The 22,110-nt window shown below is 46.0% G+C and overlaps 1 protein-coding gene across 5 annotated transcripts in view; it reads left to right on the top strand.

The window, feature by feature from the left end:
• LOC120949498 (high affinity cAMP-specific and IBMX-insensitive 3',5'-cyclic phosphodiesterase 8) overlaps window positions 1-22,110 on the top strand; it is a 127,977-nt gene that overhangs the window by 29,392 nt on the left and 76,475 nt on the right. For all 5 annotated transcript variants that reach the window (XM_040366827.2, XM_040366835.2, XM_040366833.2 and 2 more), the window contains exons 2-3: window positions 10,454-11,617; window positions 12,397-12,496. In XM_040366827.2, coding sequence (XP_040222761.2) covers window positions 11,249-11,617; window positions 12,397-12,496 — 469 coding nt within the window. In that variant the 5' untranslated portion in view covers window positions 10,454-11,248. The remainder of the gene's footprint in view (window positions 1-10,453; window positions 11,618-12,396; window positions 12,497-22,110) is intronic.

The following is a 22,110-nucleotide window of genomic DNA, read 5'->3' as shown; positions in this document are numbered from 1 at the left end:
AAAATAGTTCAGTGCGTTTTTCGGAAACTCACGCACACAGCCACACTGCAGTGTCCTGTTGGCGAGCTCCAGGGAGGAGTCTGATTGACTATATTGCATGTTGACCAGGAATGACGAAATTAAATTTCCTTCTGTTTTTCGAGCATGTTTCCTCGCTGTCATGGATAGATTGTACGGGATGGGACAACATCCGGGAATGTTCCGAGAATAAACTCTCACGCTTAAGTGATGTGTCAGTGGAATATAAAAATGAATAAATGTTACTACTTATAAATACTATAAGAAGAAGACTTCAAAAGGAGTGAGAGAAGACACTTATTCGGTCAATAAAACACTCATCAGGTGACTATTTGAACCGTTCATTATTATTAACGATTTTTGAAGCTGAGACTAGAGCATAATCTTGCTTTAATTGCCTCAGTGTGATTCAAGTCTGAATTTCCCATCATTTTCGTGTAGACCAATGCTGTGGAATTAATCGACCAGAACGGCTTCACATGAAACCTGTGGACACACTACACTCCACTTCTTCCCCGGATCCAGTTGTCCATTAAAGTAGGCCATCGGCGGTAAGAATCTGCGTGTGTTAGTTTTACGTTCGCGGTGCGGTAATTAATTGCGCGAACTAAATGAATGGGCCCCAAAGTGTGTCCTTGGGTTTGTGGTAGGAAAATGCTCGCACCAAAACACAACCCCGTGGGAGGTGTGTGGGTATTTGTGCGGGCATGGCAAAATGTAACGTTAGTCGCTAAGGTATGCCATCGATCTTGTGTGCCGTGTGACCTGAAATGGACGAAAGTCGGTCGGGCAATGTGGTGTCTGGTGGTGGAATTTTCTCATCCCTTCGATAACGTAGCTCCACGCAAAAGAATCCGTCCGTATAATTGCAAAGAACGTTCCAAAATTGGATTGGAAAAGTCACACGTAAAACGAAATTGGATTGGACATTATGTGTGTAGAAAAGCGATTCCAATCACTTGATCCGGATGGCTTTTGCGTTAAATTGAATTTCTTAAAATTAATTGTGTGTCCCCAAACCACCTCCGACCGACGGAATGCGCAACAGATTTCATGGCCAATCGTGTATCGCCCTTTGTCTTTGTGCACGTGTGTGTGTGTTCGGTAAGACTTTCCGTCCCTACTGTTTTAGGCATTAATTTTCTCCACACTTTGTAATTTCCCGTTTTTGTCGACCGAGCCCGAGACCACAATGGGTCGTGCGGTTTTTTGCAAAAATCAATACGCCCAAAGCATCTCCAGCTACAGCGTTGTTTGCATGGAAGGGGCCTCTTATTATTGGAAAAGTTTTCCATCTCTGCAAGAAGCGGATCACAAAGGCCCTGTTTCGATGCCCTGTAGCGATCTGGTGAAGCTCAGGCAGCGTAGGCTTTGAGAAAACCAACAAAGTCCTCGCTGCAGCGCAGTGTTGGCTTATTGATCCTAGATGGCGCTGATAGCATTCTACTTTGATCGTACACTGAGAATAAGTTGCACGGAAATGAAGGTTCAGAGCTTTTATGTTTAAAACGGAATTGATTGTGTTTGAATTTAAGTCGCTCTTCTGCTTTATTAACTTCTCCAGTCCATCCATTTACTGCGAAACAAGTCTTCAAACTGGAATGAAGTGCGCTCATTGCCTTAAAGCTGGTTGGCAAACAATGGAATTGGCAAGTTATCAGGTTTCGTTCTTTCATTTCCACAAAAGACTTTCAGCGGAGCTTGTCACCAACCTAGTGACAGTGCAAATTTCCTCTCGGGAGAAGCGCAAAATGAAAGCTGCATCATTTTGATAGCTTTGGCGGCCTTCCCGTGAAAGAAGTGCAGCGAAAGAAGCATGAATTTGCATCAGCAGAGGAGTCGATTTGAGGGGTTTTGAAAGGACGATCGCGCTGAAGGAAAGTATCTCGCAAGGCCGTCCGGAAGGTGCATCAAGTCATCCAGCGGGCGTCATTATCGATGGTCAGCCATGTGTGTTTAAATGCAAGTGCTTCATTCATACAAATTTCCGCAATCCTTCAGACGTCTCCAACACAATCGACCTGTGCCGGATGGATATTTTGGGAAAATTATTCTCCAACTTCCCTCCCCAATCGTCAATCGGATGCTAAAACGTTTACCCAATCCCACTGTGTCGAGGCGCGGTGTTTATTATGCAAAAATACACCCACAACCAGCCGGCTCCTGGAAAGTGGAGTGAAATTTCCGCTACAAAATTGCTGCCAGTTCATCACGACTGTGTGTGTATGCTCCGGTGTCGTGCGAACGGGTTTGTTTGTAAACTGATTAATATTTCCTGCCGGCAGCGCGTCCGAGATGCTTGCGCACGGAAAAACCAGCACCGCGCTCGGTTCGTTCGCGTTGTTGTGTGCAGCGCGCACATGCAACAGTATGCAGTTGGCAGTGTTGGTTGAAAAAAAAAACCATGTGTGCGGGAGAGCTGTGGAATGGAAAATGGAACATTAAAACCCGGTAATTTCACGTCCCAAACAGAGACACAAACACATACACATTTGGGGGGAGTGTGTCATTTGGGAGCCGGAAATGCACTTTTCGCTTGAGTGTGGATGTGCACCAGTCGGTGTTTCGCAGTTGCAGCGGTGCGTGAGCGTGTATGTTTATGAGGCACTTTGTGTGGGTCATCTGGGTTTGGCTGGAAGCTTCCCAAAATAAACAGCTCTGATTGAAAGCAGATCCACCGGTTTTGCTCCGGTACAGCAGAAGAACGTGCATTAGGGTGCAACAAACACAATTTAAATGCTCTGTAGGATGACTACAACATACAGCTTTCTTTTTTAACTATCATCTTTAAACTATATAATCAAATTCAATGTGTCATCAATGTTTATTTCATTACACTTTCTAGATTCACTGTAGGAGAACCACTCGCTCTCTCGTCACTTTTGCACTTGATTTCCTATCCTGGATTCAATTTTGCTGTCCGACTTTTCATCCCTCGTAGCGGGCAATGTGAGGTTGAGTGTGTTCTCGCGTTGTCGCCTTTTCCACCCCTCTCTCTTTGCTTCCTTGTGCCGATATCATTGCCATGGGAAGTTGTCGGAAACATGCACCCGACCAAGCCGATGGACTCTCGCGTTGGACACAATTTTCTGCTCCATTTTGTGCTGCCATCATGCTGCCCAACCCCGGGTCGAGATATCTCGTGCATGATATGCAACCGTCAGTGTTGCATGGAGTGTGGGTAGTGTGTCTTCCTCGTCACCATCACCATCGAGCTAGAAACAAAACGTTGAAGAGTGCTCCCGAGTGCTCCAGGGTGGATGCAGAGGGAGTAGTTTCGGGGGAAGCTGTGGAGATGGTGTCATGCACGATGCAGTGGAATTCCTGGCTCTTCCCCTCCCTGTGGGTGGCACTGCTTGCCCGTGGGTTCTGACGGGTTTTCTGATGCACTATTTCCAAGCTGACCGCATTCATCTTTAGGTGTACCTGCTCCAGCTGCCTCTCTACCTCGTCTGACTTTTGCGAGTTTTTACAGCCTTGCGTCCCATTTGCCTGCCGTCACAACCGGGTACCGATGCCGGATGTTACTTGTCCCTCCCTTTTTTGTGGGCGAGCGAGTGCTGGCAATGGTAGAAGGATACATTTTCTGCAAAACTGACAGAATTATGATGGAACCACAGGAAGCAACAGCTAGCTGAGCGACTGACGGGCAAATGACAACACGATCTAGTAATGGTGCTGCTGCTGCTGCTGCTGGTTGTTTCTGTGCCACTCTGTCAGGACGTTCTTGTGCTGAAGTGAACAGAAACGGGAAGAAAACAATGATCTGCGTGTGTTGTTGGTGTAGAATTTTGAAGCTAGTGAAGGCGAAATGGTGACTGTCACATGGTTGATTTGAACGGTCGCCTCATACTGCCACTGTTCTCTGACACCTTCTGTCAAAGATAAGCACTGGGTATGGGAAGTGGATGTGAGGGAAGGCGCAATGCTTTCTGCCGGTTGAAGGGTAAAGGAAGCAGTGAAGTTATTACTGTGATAGAGTTATTCTTCATGAGACAATGAAACAAGCTTTAGGGTTTTTTTGGGGAATTTGATAACATGTTAAATTAAGTCATTCATTCTTATGCTCGGAACGCGCTCCTGCGGTTCGAATTAAATCGCTTCACAAATTTGTGCTCAAATCTTGGCCAGATAAGCCAGCTGAAGTAGTGCCGAGTCCACAAACCTGATTAATATGCCAGTGCCAATGTCTAGCAACTTGTACGCTCCTTCGCACTGAGCAGCACCATCGACCCATCCGTCGATGGTGCTTCAGTAAGCATGTTAATTGAATTAAAGCCAGGCCAAACTTTTCCGCCTCGCAATGCCAACCCGTCAGCTGAATCGTCTGAATAGGGAAAATCGACATTCAACGGGATGGCAACTCATGCCAAAAGCGTGGTGCGGCGTAGAGTCCCTCCCCTTTCGGAAGCTGCCATTGCTCAGTCGGCCGCTCAGCTTAGCACATTAAAATGCTCAAACATTCGTTCGATGGTGGCAATGAATGGAAATTTAATTTTAGTTCCTCTGCAGCGTTTCCTTCCCCGTTTTGACGCTTTTCTTCCGCGCCTGCCGTAACCCATCAACGAGATCATTACTAGTGGCTGAGCTTTGGCAGGCGGGTTTGATATGGTTCGAGTAGTTCTCGTTCTCGGCCAGCTCTTGAAATGGCTGAGGTTTTGCCAAACGATGCACCAAGCGGCACTTGGTTTGCTTGCGCGTTGGCACCGGTTTTGCGGGCTTGCGGGAGTGATTGTTTATCGTAAAATTTATCTCGAACTTGCTCCGGCCGGCCGTACATGCTTGCCAATGTCGATGCTGTGAACAAAAGGCTTACAAGCGTGAAGGAAAATGGGATGGAAGCAGGTAAAGCTTGAATACTTACAAAGCGATGTATTTGGTTAGAAAATTAAGCAAAGTTCGCGAGACGAAGAACGGGGTTTGGTCTTAAAGAACGTTAACCACTTTAAGGCTGAAAAAGGGAGATGAATTGATGGCATTAATTTGCCTCAAAAACGTCTAGAAAGCGATGGTATGTTAAAACAGACGCTAGAGCATGCTTTTGTACCGCGTATTGCATAAATTGAGGCGTTTTAATAACACCAAGTAACAGCAAGCCAAATAAACGTGACGTCAGCTGGCGAAGGCATTCAGACGACATGCTTCAAGAAGTTAATTCATGCCGAATCGTTGATGTAGAGGGAAAAATCAAACTGGCTGACAAGCGGGTTGCTTCAAGGCACCGCTGCTACTTTCAACATGGCGACAACGAATAAATATGTAACAGAGAGAGAGAGGAAAAAAGGACACAATACAGCGAAAAACGAGCCAAGAAAATATTGCCAACGCGTCTATTTCACCCCATTACAGCCCCGCAGCAGCCTCCACCCTCCCAAGGGGGTATTGTCTCACGAGCCTGATCTTACTTTGAGCACATTTTCTTCGATCGTGCTAGCAAAGTCACCATCAGGAGAAGTATGCCACGGGTTTTCCGGCCTGCTTCATTGTATTTGAGTGTGTTTTGTGTGTGTGTGTGTCTTTTTGTACCATGTCTAGTACAAGCGTGCGCCACGTTTGCGGAAGCGGAAATGAAGTGTGGACGGCCCCCATAATGGCAGATAGGCACGAATCGCTCCGATGGGATGGCTGGCAACGCAGACGAAGGAATTCGATTGTCGTCCTATTTATGCCTCTGTTTCTGCTCATCGACCGGAAAAGCGGAAAAGCATACCAATTGGGTTGATGGATTTTTTCGCCCCCCATATCGAAGGGCACGGGGATAGATGAGGCATGCAAAAACTCGGGCGGGCTCTTTATGCGAATTTTTGCCCTTTATCTCTTGATCCCTCCGCGTGTGCTTTTGTGCGCCCGCACAGCTGCTGTACGCGGTAATGCTGCGTGTTTCGTTTCGTGCGCCAGCAACACAGTGTGTGTGTGTGTGTGTGTGTGTGTGTGTGTGTGTGTGTGTGGGTGTTTGAGTTTTGCGTGGAAAGCTGGAGGTGATCTGGAGAAGCGTCTGGAGCAGTGCGGGAGTACTTGGAAAGACGACAAAAAGCCATCTGCATATTAAAGGTGATAGATTTGATGGTGGGAAAATAGCAAACCGTCGCTTAGCGTGTTTCTATTGTGGAAAATAATGATAAATTGGTGTTTTTTTGGAAGGACACTGGAAGGCCAGTCACCTTTTGTGGGACTTTCGACCGCGTGTGCCTATTGCGACCAGATAATACTCCAAACAGCACTCTGAGTGAGTGTTTGAATAAAGAAAAATGTGACCTACCGCTGCTGATCATCAATTTCCATTGGAACCGATGAAAAACTGCCCTTGATTGGATTACTCTACCTGGTCGGGCAGCGCATCTCGTTCGCTGCCGCTTTCCATTTAAATTAACATAAATGGGAACGATGAAGTGTCCCAGATGGAAAGCTTCATTGCGTGTATTTTATCTACACACACTCACACACACACACACACACACACACACACACACACACACAAAAGGATGAAAAAAGCTAAATTGTGTTTTTGAGTCTCCCCTCTTGTTTTCAATATGAACAATTTCACCTGCATTTTATCAAGGTACGGGACGGGTACATCGGCTACATGGTTCAATTTATTCGCATGAAAAATAATCTATCCGCTCTGGGCACCGGGTGCAGAACCTCCCAACCGATCTAATCAATCGTTTGACAAACAAAGGGGCAGCATGGTGGTGGGCCATGTGGGGAAAATAGGGAACATGCTCCAACTAAACGGTAGCAAACGCAATATTCGGTGGAAAATAACTTTTTATCTTCCCTTTTTTAAAAGGGAGGGTTTTCACTGCTCTCCTCACGCGTCCTGGTTATCCTGTTGGTAAGGATAATGGTGAAAGCCCTCTAGAGGTGATTTAAAAATGTGTGTATGTAGGCTAGGGTGTAGCTCTGCGAGTGAAAAGTTTAACCAAACGAAAGTAGTAATTTGTTAACGTGTACCTTTTCCCTGTGCTATCCTTGTCGCCTGTGCGTTGATGGAGTTGTCCGATGGGGTTAGGAGGATAATTCTATTGTCAAGGGTAATAGAAATAGCAAACAGGATAATAGTAAGAGAAAAGGAACTCTTTTTGATGGAAAAATAGTAATTTAACTCCCTTTTTATCCTTATTTTAAATGAAGCTGTATGACACATGTTTTACTGAGGGATCAACACATAATCTCCGATTCGTACGAACAGCCAAAACAAGCTTTGCAATTGACAATAGACAATAGAGTTATAGCGAATCAACAGATTGTGAAAGCTTCTCCGAAAGCCTTCAACCAAGCAACTGCATCATCATCATCATCATCATCATCATCATCATCATCGCCATAGTCATCTGGCCCGTTAATAACTCATTAAAATTTTATCCCTTTTTGATCCTCCCTCTTCCTGCCCCCCCCCCTCCCCCCTCTTGCCGCGACAGTTTCCACCCTTTTAACACATTGTCTTTGTGCAGCGAGACGGCAACCATAAGGCGGGTAATAAAATTAATCCGCTTATCAACTGCCTGGTACTGTATTTATGTATGCGCAACCGGAACTGGTATGGAGAGACGAGAGAGAGAAAGCAAAAAAAGCAACCTCCGCACACCAAAACTCACACTAGATATACACTGTAATAAAAGCAAACAGATTATTGGTAAAACTTTTGCCACGCTTTTCTATGCCACACACACACACACACACGGTAGCACATTTTCCACCAGGCCGTTGGGAAAATTCAATAGGACGCTTAACACCTCTCGCACCGACTCATTATCGACTTTTATCGAAGTTTTGTGCTTCCCGGGAGCGAAATCCTTCCATTTAGCTTCTGCTTCTGCTTTTTTTTGCTGCGCCAATTGTTTTTTTGCTTACTTCCTTCCTGTGTGTGTATATGTCCTCGCCCACAACATATTGCACGTGCGTTTCACGCCATGGTGCATGATGTGGTTGATGTTGATGTTTGCCCTCGGTAGCTCTGTCACCAGAGGTACCAGAGCGATGTTGATAATCTTGATGGCAAAGTTTGTAAGCTCAATCATTATCCTCTCGATGAAATACGACATGGGGACATGGGAGAGAGAGAGAGAGACAGCAAGGGAGCGTTTAGTGCGAAAGTTTGCCCTTGTGGCGATGGGCGGATGGAAAGGATTAATTGTGCCCCGATTGTACTTTGCCACAACAGGCGTATCAATTTCGCTGTGCACTGACGGCAAATTTATTGCCTTTGTTTTGCTGTGTTTGCTGTGTGACATTGTTGCAAGTATGTGAGAGCTTCGTTCCATTTATTTTTGGACTGTTTGACACAATATTTACTTACAATATTATGAAAAATATTATATCATTCAGCTTCCACCTTCATGATGAAAATCTCAACCCTCCCTTCGGAACACTTTGCAGATTATTATCAACCCCTTTAACGGCCCTTATTAAACACCCGCCCGGCAACCTTGAACTGTGGAAGCTGTGAAGCGCAAATCACGCACTTTGCTGGTATCATTTCCATAATTCTCGCACATTGAGGCGGAGGGAATTGAAGGCGAATAATTTCCATTGAATGGTTTTTAATTAACTAAAAGCGGCAGCTGCAGCTGGGTGGGCTTGATGCGGCGGCGGTGACGGTGCATTACATTGCTTTCCGGCGGCATTACAACTGCAACAACTGCTCGGTCCGTATCTGTATCGGCAAACACGCATGTGTTGTGTTGAAGTGTTGCGGATGTGAAGTGGGTCGTAATAATAAAACCACGCCAATCAACTTATTAACACGCTCGCACATCTCGGCGCGGGTTGAGAAGAGGGAAGGCGTGGATGACAAAGCTATGCGGCAAATGATGGCAAACGATGGAAATGGAAATGTAACGCGAACGAAGTCCAAGTCACTTCTGAAGGCATTTAATGACAGAATCTTTTGAAAACTTTTCCTTTCTTTCTAATTCCAATTTCACTAATTGTTGCTTCCTTTCGTTTCTCTCGTTTTCCTTTACAGAGCGCAAAAATCAACGCAGTGACTTAACGATACATATTACCTCAGCTGCTGGTACAGCTTCCCCACTCTGCTGATGTTTCCGAGCTCTCCAGCACACCTGCGCTTACCACCATTGTGCTGACTTGACTACTCTGATTAATAAAACCTCTGGTGGCGGCCTCTAACGGGGAAGTTTGCTGCACGGAACAACGTACAATCAACTGCTTCATCCCCTTCCCTGCCACATGTTGCCTGCGCATTAGAATTACGCGTTGGGTGCGAAAGGAAGGGCTCGTGGTGACGTTCACCGACCGATCAAAGACCGGTGGGAGCTTTCAGGGTCAACCCACCGGGACCCAGATCTCAGACCGGGCTGTGCAATTATAGTGCGCTCAGATGCTAGTCGTAGAATGCGAATAGATCGTCGCTCAGTTGAGCTATGGGTCGCAGTGCCGTATGAACAATCGTTTCGTGTGTTTGCTGTGTGGCGTGCTAAAGTGCTTGATTGTGTGCTGTTCTGTGATTCTAGAAAAAAAGGGGTAAAAACGGTGGTTCCGAAAAGAATTGAGCAACACTCGACATAGCGTCCATCACAATCATAAATCCATCAAATGGTCTTTCAATCGAGTGATTTATTGAGGCATTTAGCGAGAAACTCGTGCGAAAGAAGACTTTTCAGACCGGGTTTTGGTTGGTTCTTGCTACAGCAATCACTTCAGGTTTGCTCGTGGATGTTCGTCCATTCATTCGTTTGGTCGTGTCTGTTTGAGAAAAATAACAATAATCTCATCCTTTGTGTCCATTGACCTTAAATCACAGTCCGGATGAATCCAAGCTTTCCGCTGTCAAGATGTTTATTTTTAAGATACGAAATGAAACCGTCCTTCCTTGAGGCGTTAGGTCTTTACAGAGAGATACAGAATTGGTGAGCTAGACAAGCCATCTTGGGGTTTCGGGTTTGCTCTAGAGGCACTCTCTACTGCTGCACAGCATCGTGCTCCAATCTGTTTTATTTTATCGTGAATCTCTGCCACGGAAGGACAAAATACAAGGCATTTTCAATTTTTCTCAGCCTTTAAACAAGCCGATTGTTTGGGTGAGCGATTACAGCGCCTTAGAGAAGATAAACAACAGTTTAAGGATGTTTGTTCGATGATCTAACCATGGTTTGCCTGTACCGTGTGGCTTTCATTATCCTTTCCCTTTTTCTTTCAAAAAGGCACTCATCATACGCTCAATTGCACGTGCTTTTGTGGAAGCTTTTACTGTGAAAGGCTCACTTTGAAGCTTTGAAGAGGAATATCGATTATCGAGCCAACAAAAGGTGTGAACGCAAGCTGACTTTGATTGAGGAGAGATATCCGAAGGGTCCAAGAAAGAAGGGAGAAGATAAATGCCTAAGAGCAAAAAAAAAAAAAAAGAAAGGCACCAGAAAAGATTAATGGGGCGTAAAGAGGGTGATAATTGATTTCTGCGTGTTCTCTTTAGCCATTTTGCAGTTACATCGTGATTAGAGGCGCTCTTGTGAGTGTGTGTGTGTGTTAGTGTGCGCCAGATTGTGAGAAAGTGAAAGTGAGTGATAAAAATATGAAGCTTGGCGGCGGATATTAAGAAAACGTCCGTGGAATCTGTTCCGTCGTCCTTTAACCGCCCGGCCCGTCTCAATCCAGTTGCTCTTTTACGGGGTTTTTGGGGCGTGCGTTAATGAATAAATGATGAGCGACATCCGGTCGCAGGATTCATCATCATCACCTGCCAGCTAGCCCGCTGTACTACACCGATCGATTGCTCATCTCGTAGCGTAGCAAGCAAGCGACGAACGCCGTCAAAATGGTTGCAGGCATCTCTCGAGCCTTGGCGAAGATTCATACCCCGGTCGGTCGTGTGTGTTTGGGCAGGCTTCGAGCTCAGTAAGCATCAGAAGTGAATGACGAAAATGCGAATTGTGTCCCGAAGGTGTGTCCCTGCTGCTCCCTTACCTAGCGTGCCAACATGTCCTGAAGCCGTTTCGCCTGCCCATGGTTGAAAGGGGAGCCCCTCTGTAGCTGGTGTGACGCCTTTTCCGCGGAAAAATCACACCTTGGTGCTTGATTTGAAGAAGCCTCGCTACTAGTTTGAGTGTTTTGTGAGTAGTTCTTGTATGTGTTGTTGTAGCTTCGGCTGACATTTCAGAAGTGAATACCGGTCTGCCGATTGAAGGTGAAAGTGTAGTTTAGTGGTGTAGTGGTGTGTGGTGGGCGAAAAGGTTCTTCCGTATCCATCCGGCTTGCTTGCCGCGGGTGCATGTGGTTCACCGGGTACTGCTGTGGCGTGAAAGGAGCACGCACAGCAGCAGTAGGTCGCAACCATAGCCACGACCACAACAAAGACGACGGCGAAGACTACCACCAGACCGTTATGGGTTGCACACCGAGTATCCTTTCGAACGGAAGCAACAATCAGCAGCAGCAGCAGCAGCAGCAGTCGCGGAAGGATAGTGGCCTGTACGTCGGCAACGTCACGTCCAGTGGCAATGGTAGCAACGACACGAGCAACGCAGCTGCTGCCGCCGCCGGCAACAACAACAAGCTGAGCAACAGCAGCCCGGTCAACCCGACGATGGTCAATGCGCCCTACCCGGGCGCGGCCTCGAAGGACGGTGGTACGGAAAAGGTAAGCAAGCAGGGCTTTGGCTCTTTCCTTCCCTCGCTGAGAAAAAAAGCGACAAAACTCGAGCAGCTGCCGCTTGAAGCGTAATTAAATATACACAACAGAAGACATTTTCGGATAAAACGTCATTTCCCCAAATCAAACGCTTGTTTTTCGTTGATTGCATTTGTGTTCGCATTCCCTTTCGAACGCGTGAAATTCACCTTACCATAAGCGTGCTTTTACGGGGCAGCAGATCGCGGGAAATCAATCAAAAACAGCCCGGGATACGCGATATGGAAGTGCCAAGATCCGGTACCCGTAAGAAGAAATTCAATTCTCGGGGCAGATTGGAAAGCTGCGCGGTGGAAGGCACACGGTTTGATAAGGTTTCGAGTTTTGGATAAACACACCTAAACAACGGCTGCCTCCCCGGGGGTCTGGAAGGTGCGTTTTTTATATTTTTTTGAGCAGGATATAATGTTAAAAACACACACAAAAACTGTACCAAACAGGTGAGTTGAATTGAGTGAAATGGGTGTACCTCCCTCGGGATGGAAATGTGTTGTGTAGTTATCAAATAAAAACCCCGTAATCATATCTCGTTTTGACTGTTTTTGAAGCGTTTTGCTTCCTTTGCTGCGAGGCTCGTTTGTAGCGATGCACAAACAAATCAAGCTCGAGAGAGAAGGGAAGCTTTTGGACGGATGAAGGATTTGATGCTGACGGGTTGGGTGCTATTTTCGGTATTTGTTGTAATGTTTTTTTTCTCTTTTCCCACTTTACATTTCTTTTTTTTACAGGAAAGTGCGAAAAAAGATTCGATCGTTTCGATATCCGCCACGGGGCACATTACAAGCTTTCCTGTCGTTTCCACCACCGTGCGAAGACCGACCGCTGGAAGTAAGTAATTACATTTTTCTTACCACAAACATATGTCGCATATTTGTCTTTAGAGAAAGAGAGAGATAGAGTGGGTGCTTGTGAGCAATGCTCCTTGTGGCATAGAGAACGTTTGATGCCGTTCGTTTGAGAAAGATACATCCCATCAGCAAACATATATCCATCATAAATAGCATAGCGGCACGAATGTCAAGTTGATATGATATTTGTTTAACTCTGCTCTTTTTTGTTTGTTTTCCATTCATGTGATATTTAACAAATATGAGCCCAACCTTATTTGTAAAAGCATCCAAATGATGCCAAACCGACGATTTGTAACAAGCACACGAGGTACGTGCAATGTGGATTGCATAACTTTTGGCGCTTAAGAACAGTTATGTGAAGCGTTATCATAGTGTAACGGCATAACGCTTAGTATTGCACGTACGTTTTATTTGACTTTTCCAAGTGCTTGAAACTATAAATGTTAATTTAGTGTTAAATGATCTATTTTATGAAAATATAATGCTAAATGAAAGCTTGAACAGCATCATTAGTACAAAGTGTTATCTATACTTAATAGTTCTGTACAACTAATCTGACATTCTTTCCATATAATTCCTCCTGCTTACTTTTAACCTCCGAAGGGTTTCACAGAGCAATAGACAAACAATTAGCGGAACCAATGAACAATCGTTGATTCATTTTTATTATGCATATTACCAGCCCACCAACCGTAACCGTAACGTATTACACGCTGCGAGCGTTGGTGTGATTGTATCAACAAATCGGGAAAGGTGTTGATTACATGTCACCCGTCCGTGTCTGCTGCTGGATGCACCCGAACCCCGGGCACTGTACCGCACTGCATGGGCTCACACGTACGGCGATAGTGATCCGACCAGATTTTACCACGTTTAAAGTTCAAATATGGACCCTACCCCTCCGCACGCCAGAACCGGGCAGAAAGCAGATCCCCTCTAGCGCTGCTCTTCTGATTTGTTGCAAATCGGTCGTGTAGTTGTTGGCAAAGTTGTTGTGCTAGTTCTGTCTCCTCCTCCCACCCCTCAAAACTCTTTTCGCTCGCAGGTGAAGGCACCAGAGAGTTGCAAGGCGAATGCACTAGCACATAGCACAGCAATATACCCACACTACCCTAATAGGGATGGCTAATTAAAAGTGACGCACACTGGCGAGAGCGGGCTGAAGCTGAACCGGCGATCGGCGCGTTGCGTTGGAGCCTTTTGGGAAATTAAGAGTGACAGGGTGGGAATGGAAAGGGGATGGCGACGGCGGTGACGAAGCCGGAGAGCACACCACAGCGTGATAGACAAACTCGATCTCATTCCGTTCTCGCAGGCAGCTGTCGAACAAATTGATATTCGCACATCCAAACAAACCGTTCGTTCGACATGCCAGTTCGTCAGTCAGGCTGCGGTGCTAATGAGATAGCTGAGCCCCGGTATGTTAGCACCGTGGTGGAGATGGCATGAGCTGCCTGGGACGGGAAGGGAGACCCTTTGTCCAGTGAATGATCATTGCACACGCGTGGAAAATCAAATCTATTCAACCGTGTAACAATGCGCGGGGGGAGAGGCCTCCACAGTAGTAAAGCAAGCATGTTTTGCATGCATGCTGAGAGAAGGCAGCAACATAATGTTTTGGAAAATTGAATCCAATTTCTTGGTTTGGGGTTGCTTTTTTTGTAGGTCCAATCAGCAGAACCCATTCGCCACGAGCAATTGGTTGCCGTGGGGTGTGATTCGATGAGTCAATGTTTAGCTTTTTTTGTGGCTAAATTTCACGTGGTGATAATTGGCACGACTTTGCGTTGAGAATGTGCGTAGAATTAAGATGTTTCCTGGTCGAAATGGGGAATGACATCGTTCCCTTACAAGTCACGAACGTACAAACAGACGCGGGTACGCATGCTTGCACGCGTGCACAGAACCGCGGCATGGTTTTTTGCGAAATTGAAAACAGCAAGCGTGAGGAATCAATCTTCACGTGCGATAGATGTAATGAGACACGCGCGCTGCTCATTTCTGGGTATTTTCAGTGTAAAAAAGTACCTCAACAGGCTATTTATGTCGTAATAGGCAAGCCATGTCGTCTATATGTGATTATTGCATGAGTTTTGTAATGCGCATTGCATACATTAAGGCAAATTTTAAACTCAAATTAATACATCACTTTTCCTACATTGCGCGTTGTTTAATAGAGCACTTCAACCGTAACGCTGTTCTGTATCTGTGCTGTGACGCCCCTGTACAATCCAAACAATACCACCGGTAATAACTACACGTTCGTTTGATCGTGAAATCTTATCTCCATACCAGTCAGTGATGCCGTCGTGTGTCGGATGCTACTCAGCTCTGGGCGTCTGTATCTTTTGCCCTTTTTTGTTTTGCTGTCCTGTGACGTTTCACGCTGTTGTTCCGCTCCCTCCCCCCGGACACGTTCTAGTTCCTTTTGCAGCGCCAGCATCGTTCATTTGACGGACGGGTTTTTGCTTCCGCGATGCCGAGGCAAAGCCTAGCCGCCGGCGACGTTGTCAATCTAGTGTCTAGCGTGGGTAAAACAATGGTGGCACAGCTTTCGGTGGTGAGCTGCATTCGGACGGCGTGTGACGGGTGATATGGCGCCCAGTGTAATTCTAGTGACATTCCGGTGCGATGACTATTGGCGAACACGGGAGCACGGAAGGACAGTGCTGTCCACAATCATTTAGAAGGAATGGAAAGCTAAATGAATGGAACGAGCGTTTTATTATTTTTAAAATAGCTTAATGAGTCGCTAGCAAAGAGTGGTTGTGACATTTGATGCACGCAAAATTCAAAAAGTATCTATTGCGTTGCTACGCTTTACCCTGTACGCAGCCACAGCTGTTGATCCACATGCGCAACAAGTAACGTTCGATTTAATGCAAGATTAATCGTCCCAGTCTTGGGCAGTCTTGCGATACTCGACGATTAGTAAATGAGAATCACCTTCCCTTTCGGTCACCGGGGCCTTCTAGGGCATCGGTTACGTCAAATAAATAAATCATGCTTCGGCTACTAATTTGCCTACTGGCCCGCTGGTTTGGTCTCCGAGGCAAACACCGTGCTATAAGGGCAGTGTCTTATGCTCTCACTCTTTCGCTCTTGTTGTGCCCCCTTAGAACGTCGCTCGTTCCATCGAAACCATCATTTATCATCGCACACGGGTGCATATGGAACCGACGGAGTGACGGACAGTGTCGGAGTTGGAGTTTGGGGGGGGGGGGGGGGGGTGTTTGGAGCAAACTCTTCACTGCATCATGGCCCGATGCCAAGCGGAACGGAACGATTCCGGAACAGCCTGTTGATATTCAAACTGTTTCAAACGCGGCGAGGGGGCTCTCTGGTCACTCAAAGTGATGAATGAATAGACGAGTTTTGGACTCGCTTCGGGCCTTTTTGTTGGTCGATTTCCCTGTCCGGGGTGTTTGCATCACATGGTCGTGTTTGCCCTCGGATTAGCGCACCGTGTTTTGTGTGTTGCGAGTGGCGAGACACACCCCAAACGGACTGACACACTGACACAACCTAGGCGGGAGCTGTGAGACGCCGAAAGGTCGCCGATGTGAGACTATTTGTGGGCAACCGGTTAATGTTACCGGCCGGAGGGATGTGGCACCCTTACCTGCGGGGCTATTTCAGAGCTCATTTACGATCTCGATGAAACGGTGAAACATTAGAGCAAAAAAAAAAAAAAACAAGTGGACGCAAATTCTATGTAAGTGGACGTTAGCGAACTGCTCAGGTTAGAAGGAAATCAGGTTGCAGCTAATGAAAAAATATACTTAAACAAGAGACCACATTCCTTTTGCCAGAGTTTTGCCAGAGGCAATAAGCCACACCGTCTAACGTAATTATAAACTGCCCATCTCTTCCGACGCAACCTTGGACTTTTATGTTTTAATGTGAGAAAATAAAACCTTTCCCGCGCATTTCCTGCGCTCTCTCATATCACTGGGCGCGATGGTGGCCTCGTATTTCATCGTTCGTAAATTGAGGAAGGGCCGTCAGCAGGTCGCGAGCTGTTAGCGAGTGAGCATGGATAGAGTTAAAAACCTGTAAAATAAAACCAACCCAGTCAGTACCAAAATCCCGGCACTGAACGTAAGATAAAAACAACGTAGCGTAAGGTACGCTGCAATAAAATAAAGATCGTGTCCATTTATGGAATAATTTACTTCTGTCCGCATGGCAAAGGAAACGAATGAACGAGAGAGAGAGAGAGATAGAGACACACCGCGCACTACTGCCACCCTTCCGAGAGTGGACGTTTCTTGCGCGGCAGTCGTGATTGTGATAATGAATTTGGCCCATGGCGCAATCGACGCGAAAGGAGACTTCCCTTGTACAGCGGAGAGAACTGCAACAAGCAAACCGGGTACTCGATACCTTTCGAATCGTGCAACAGTGTGGCCTGGAGAGGGTCGGTTTCGCTTAAGTAGATTAAGCTTTTTATTGTTCTGCAGCTCTTACCACTGTGTCGGTGCATTCTTCTCTGATTTCATGCTCACTCAAAGGTTACCTTTTGTGGCGCTGGTTCGAGCTGTGCGGGTAGCAAACCGATCCACCGTGGAAAGGGTATCCATCAGCCTTCAACGAGCCATAAAGCAGGGACCAAAATTTATGCTCCTCTTTTATGGCATCGAGCGTCAAATGTGAATTTAATAAAATTTTGCTTAAAACTGTCCGATAACACCGTGCCGCGAAAATCGCGAAAACCAAACCCAGCTGCGTGGGAATATCGATCAATAAAATCTCCGTGCGTTGTTGTTCCGTGCGGCCCCGGGTTGAAAGTTGAATTCCTGATGGCTGATCGCCAGCGGTACTACCGCTGATGCTGTCAGCCCGATAGTGCTTTATGTGACAGTCCCTTATTAATTCGGACGTTAATAATGACATCAAAAGTTGTGTATCTGTTTTATGGCTCGCGGCCGTGCGGGTTCGCTTCGCTTCGCGCGACATGCCTCGAATTCACGGCCATCGTCCATACCTGTGTGTTTTTGTGTCCAATTTTGGGACTCGTTTCGATGCTGTGCCCGAGATTATCGTTATCCCTGTTTTTATGTCAATTATTTTACAACCAACCGCGTGTGGTGAAGGGCGTCTCTGATGTGTGCAGGGCAAAAAACAGTCAAAGAGAGATATAGAGGAAGCTTAATTAATTGATCGAAATGGTTACTACGCTGGTTGTACGGCGCTCGGGTCGCGTCGTTGCATTCAAGGAGTGCTTTTATTGTGCAGTAAAATTGGGTTTTTTACTACCACCCGCTCGCTGCATTGTGGCTGTGGGAGTGCATTTATTTTACACCGGTGTCCCGCTTACAGTTACACACTGGCTGGCGCTTCTTTGTCACATATGCGGGGGAAAGACAGTGGGAGCTATATCCGCTTTATCGTTACTAGGACACTGGCCACGCAGCCAAAGGGATAGGTGGAACGTTCTAGCAAAAAAGCAGCAAACAACTCACACAAACACACTTGAAACATTTGCCACAGTGAATGCAATCGATTGGACGTACTAGGAACGAAAAGGGGGAAAAAAGGCCACCCACCTGTTTGAGGTTTGCATCGGTGCAGGAAAGTGTAAAGATAAGCTGAAACCACCTTTCTAGAACGGTCAGAAGAAGTTGCTTGCTGTTGTTGCTTGCGCCACGTTGAGCTGTTCCTTTATCGTACTCTCTTCGAAGACGACCGTTCGCGTGCATCCTGGCCTCTTTATGCGGTTGTATGTGGCGACAAAAAGCCATAATTTATCAATTTTCTATTTTCATTCGTGTCCGTAAGATATGTTTCCGGAGAACGGAACATGCTGCTACTCTTCTGCCGTGAAAGAAAAACTCCACGGAAAGATAGCAAGCGGTGAGCAGCATAATGGCTTTTGTTTCTGTTGTTCATCGCCACCGAGAGGAAGGAATTAATGCTGTAGTTTATTGGGAAGGCCAATATGTTTCCGGTCGACAGCAAACTCGGTGCTATTTATGGAAGGATGGTAGTGCCACTACACTAGCTTGTAACGATGGTGTTTTATGTGTGAGATGGGAATTGCATACTTTCATTTTATGAGTTTGTTGTCAATAAGTTTTATGTTTAAGTTTAAGGTAAAGTTTAAGTTGCAGGACAAAGGGTTACTTAAATCGTACTTTCACGGAAACTATCTAAATCGTCTTCAAGATATTGCTCAAGACAGTTTAGCTTGCTCTCATCAAACCGCTGTCACCTTTTGTCTTCACCAAGTAAATCCCTTGCGGACATAAATTCTCACGTCCTTCGCGGCTCAGCAGGAACGGCAGACACCACGTCCAACCATACGAAAGCGGGGGGGACGAGATTAGAACGGGCACCATTGCACTTGGAAGCGCTTAAGTAACGCTTTAGCATTCTTTGCGGGTTTTACTCGCCGCGCCGAGTCCCAGTCCCGTCCCCAGCGTGACATGTTTTGATAAGATTGATTTACCGCGCAGCTACCGCGCTTACGCCAACCACCATTGCACTCGTTGTCACAACAATGTAGCGCCTGGCTGCGTCTTGATTTGAAAAACCGCACTGCACTCGCCACGGATGTGCGCCTCAGAGGCGCGTGGGTGGGCAAATTGTTGCACACAAATGCATACCAACCGTGCACTGGTCCGGTCGCGTGCGGTGTTTTAAGTGCGGCATGGGGGTTAAGCATACGAAAGAAAAAAAAAACTGAACAAAAACTGCACGTGCTGACGCATGACAAACAGGTTGAAACTGTGCCTGCAGGGATGAGGATGGACCTTCTATGGTGATGCTACAGACACACAACTGAACACTTGAAGGGTTTGCAATCATTCGCATGATTCAATTTAAGCCGGTTACAGGTGTTGGTGTAATAAAATCGAACCGAACGCTTAGAGTTTATTGCGTGGGATTCGGCATAAACCTGGATGCAAAGCGAATCCAACAGCGTTTAACCTTAAATGGTAAAAAATAATGACTCTTTCAAAGAGGCTTGTTTAGATGAATTTACAAAAGCAAGTGTTTAGTTGATTACGTCACATATTTTAATTAGCTTTAGTTTAATAAGGGCACATTCTAACGATTTTTGTTTAATTACAGCATCTTGTTTTAAACATGCTTCAATTCTGATATTCACTTTGAATGACATATGCATTACAAAAATGGACAAAAATTGCCGATTTTTCATGGATTTATCTATACTTGCACTAAAAAAACGTTAATTGCAATTCCAATGATAGTATCCTATGAGTCAGCAGACAAAATTGGATGCCTCTATCAGCCGAATTATAACTATTGAAGTAACTTTCTTCAGAAGTTTGCGCGATCAAAGAACGGTAGCACCCCGTAGCGTTCAAAACGGGATCCTTGCGGCAGTTTGTAGACATCGTATAAGCCTGTTTCGGTATCTAAAACATCTTGGTAGTATTAGACAACAATCAGAGCATCGAAAGTAAGTTCAGTTCCGAATGGCCGACGCCCCTTAGTCGCAAAAAGCTGAACTCCAAAGGGTGCTGAAAATGAAAACCGAGCGACAAGTCGCTACATCGCTGCGTTCGCTTAGCCGGGAGATTGATGCAACCGGCCAAAGAGTGAAATAGTACCTGAGAAACATGAACAAACATATTAGGAATCAAAGATCACGTCCACTGGCTTCCCAGCGGCTCGGCTCAATGGCACCAAAACTCCATGTGATCATTTTAGGCGAATTTCTATATGACACCCTAGTCCGCGAACTGGTCCAACATTCCCCAGTTGTGTCCCAAAGAATTGTTCTGAACAAACATGATGCAAACGCTTTACTCCAACAATTTTGTCGTGAAGACTTAAGTGGAATTGGTAAAAAAACCTTGCATTTTTTTATTTTTTAATTTTTTAATGCAGACGTTAGTGATGTGACCTCTGTTAGATTCCCAGCAATATAATTTTGTCTTTTTTCGATTTGGAATTATACAAAATGGCGTTTTTATCATATTCAAAATGTGCTCCTTTGGCTGCTTACTATGCTTGAGCCGTGCATTGCTTTAAAAGGTTAAAACGAAACATAACCTTCCGCAACAAAACCGCTCCCCGGTAGAAACAGTAAGGTGATCGACTCACTGATCCACCCACTCACGCTCACTTCCGCCACACGGGGAACAAAAACGAATGGCAAAAAGGGCACCGAATGCCGCCCCAAACAGGCCCAAAGCTTTTGGCACGTGCGAAGTCGTGCGACTGTTCGACCGTTCCGCCTACGAGCGCATTACCCTCTTTTTTTTGTTGCTGCTTTGTTTTACTCACGCACCAAGGTCTAGGTCGTTCCGGCCGCAAGTCATCGCGAATGCGAATGCCACACCGCTCGTGGCGATGGCGTGCGTAGGTGGTAGCGCCGTTGATCATTCGTTGATCGCCCCAAACACCCTACCACCGGTGCATACTACACAGTGAAGTGCGTGAATAATTGACTCTCCAGCGAGCGATCTCTTCCTCCCACTTCTAGATGATCGCTCAATCTTGAGTGTAGCGTGTGCGGGAGGAAATTAAATGCACATTCAAACTGATGTCATCTGCCGCCGCCAAAGCGTGCCGGCGGGTAGTTGCATTGAAGATTAATTTATGAAAATTAAACCTACCCAAGGGTGCCAACCGGCTGTCGATAAGTGTGTGTGTGTGGGTGAGTAATTTATTGCTTGGATTGGTGTGAAGGATCTTATCTGCGCGATAAATCAAAGGTGGTGTGTGGTGTTTCTATTTCCAAGGCACTAGGGAACTTTATGCGAATGCTCGTTACAGCCCGTGAGTGGAAGTTATTGATGAGCTGATGATGAGAAAATAAGGACAAGGGAATTAATGTAACGTTATTGCTTATGCAGCGGAAAGCATTACAGCTCAATACAAGGTATCGAGCTGTTTGAAGTTTATATTTGTGATTCTAAAAGTAAAAAAGGAGACGCATGGTAGTGTTGTTGTTTACATCTTTTTTCGTGCGTTCTCCTTTCAAAACATACGCACAAACTCATAACATTTCAATTGCGCACTCCTTGCAGATATTAATTACAACGTGCAGACAGAACAAGACGTATCTTCCGTATCTGGTTCGCTGGTTCGCCCTCCCAAAACAAACAATCCGCTTCCACTTTGCGATCGTTCGAAATCAATTTAATATCCCGTGTGTGACAGTGGTACGCCGAGCGCCGGCTTCCACATGATTAAAGAACTGTTGAGTTCGAATGGAACGAATTGGAACGGGCGTGCAGAAATAAACCATTTTTCCATTGGCCTGCGTGTAAGCGTGTGATCTTTAGCGGCAAGCTGGGTTCTCTTAATTGATTTAATGCCTGTGGCAGCACCAGCACCGCTCGGCAGCCGCGTTTTGCTTAGGAATCTAAACATCGCAACCGACCGACCGGTCGGTCGGTTGCTCCAACGTTTACGTCCCATGTGGGTGACAGTTGATGAATGGACTTCTTTTTTTTTCAATTTCAACTCTCCAAACGGATTGAGTCCGTTGGTAGCGTTTTAGTTCGACTTTTTCTTTTTGCTTCACATTTTGCAGAATGCCAAACCAAGTTGGCAAGAAATGCGTGAATGAAAATGAAGGAATGAGTAAAGGTCAAAACGTCATCTCGCTCG

Source organism: Anopheles coluzzii, chromosome 2 (assembly GCF_943734685.1).
Source record: "Anopheles coluzzii chromosome 2, AcolN3, whole genome shotgun sequence".
Taxonomy (NCBI): domain Eukaryota; kingdom Metazoa; phylum Arthropoda; class Insecta; order Diptera; family Culicidae; genus Anopheles; species Anopheles coluzzii.
The sequence above is the reverse complement of the archived record's forward strand: the minus strand, read 5'-3'. Positions and strand labels throughout refer to the sequence as shown.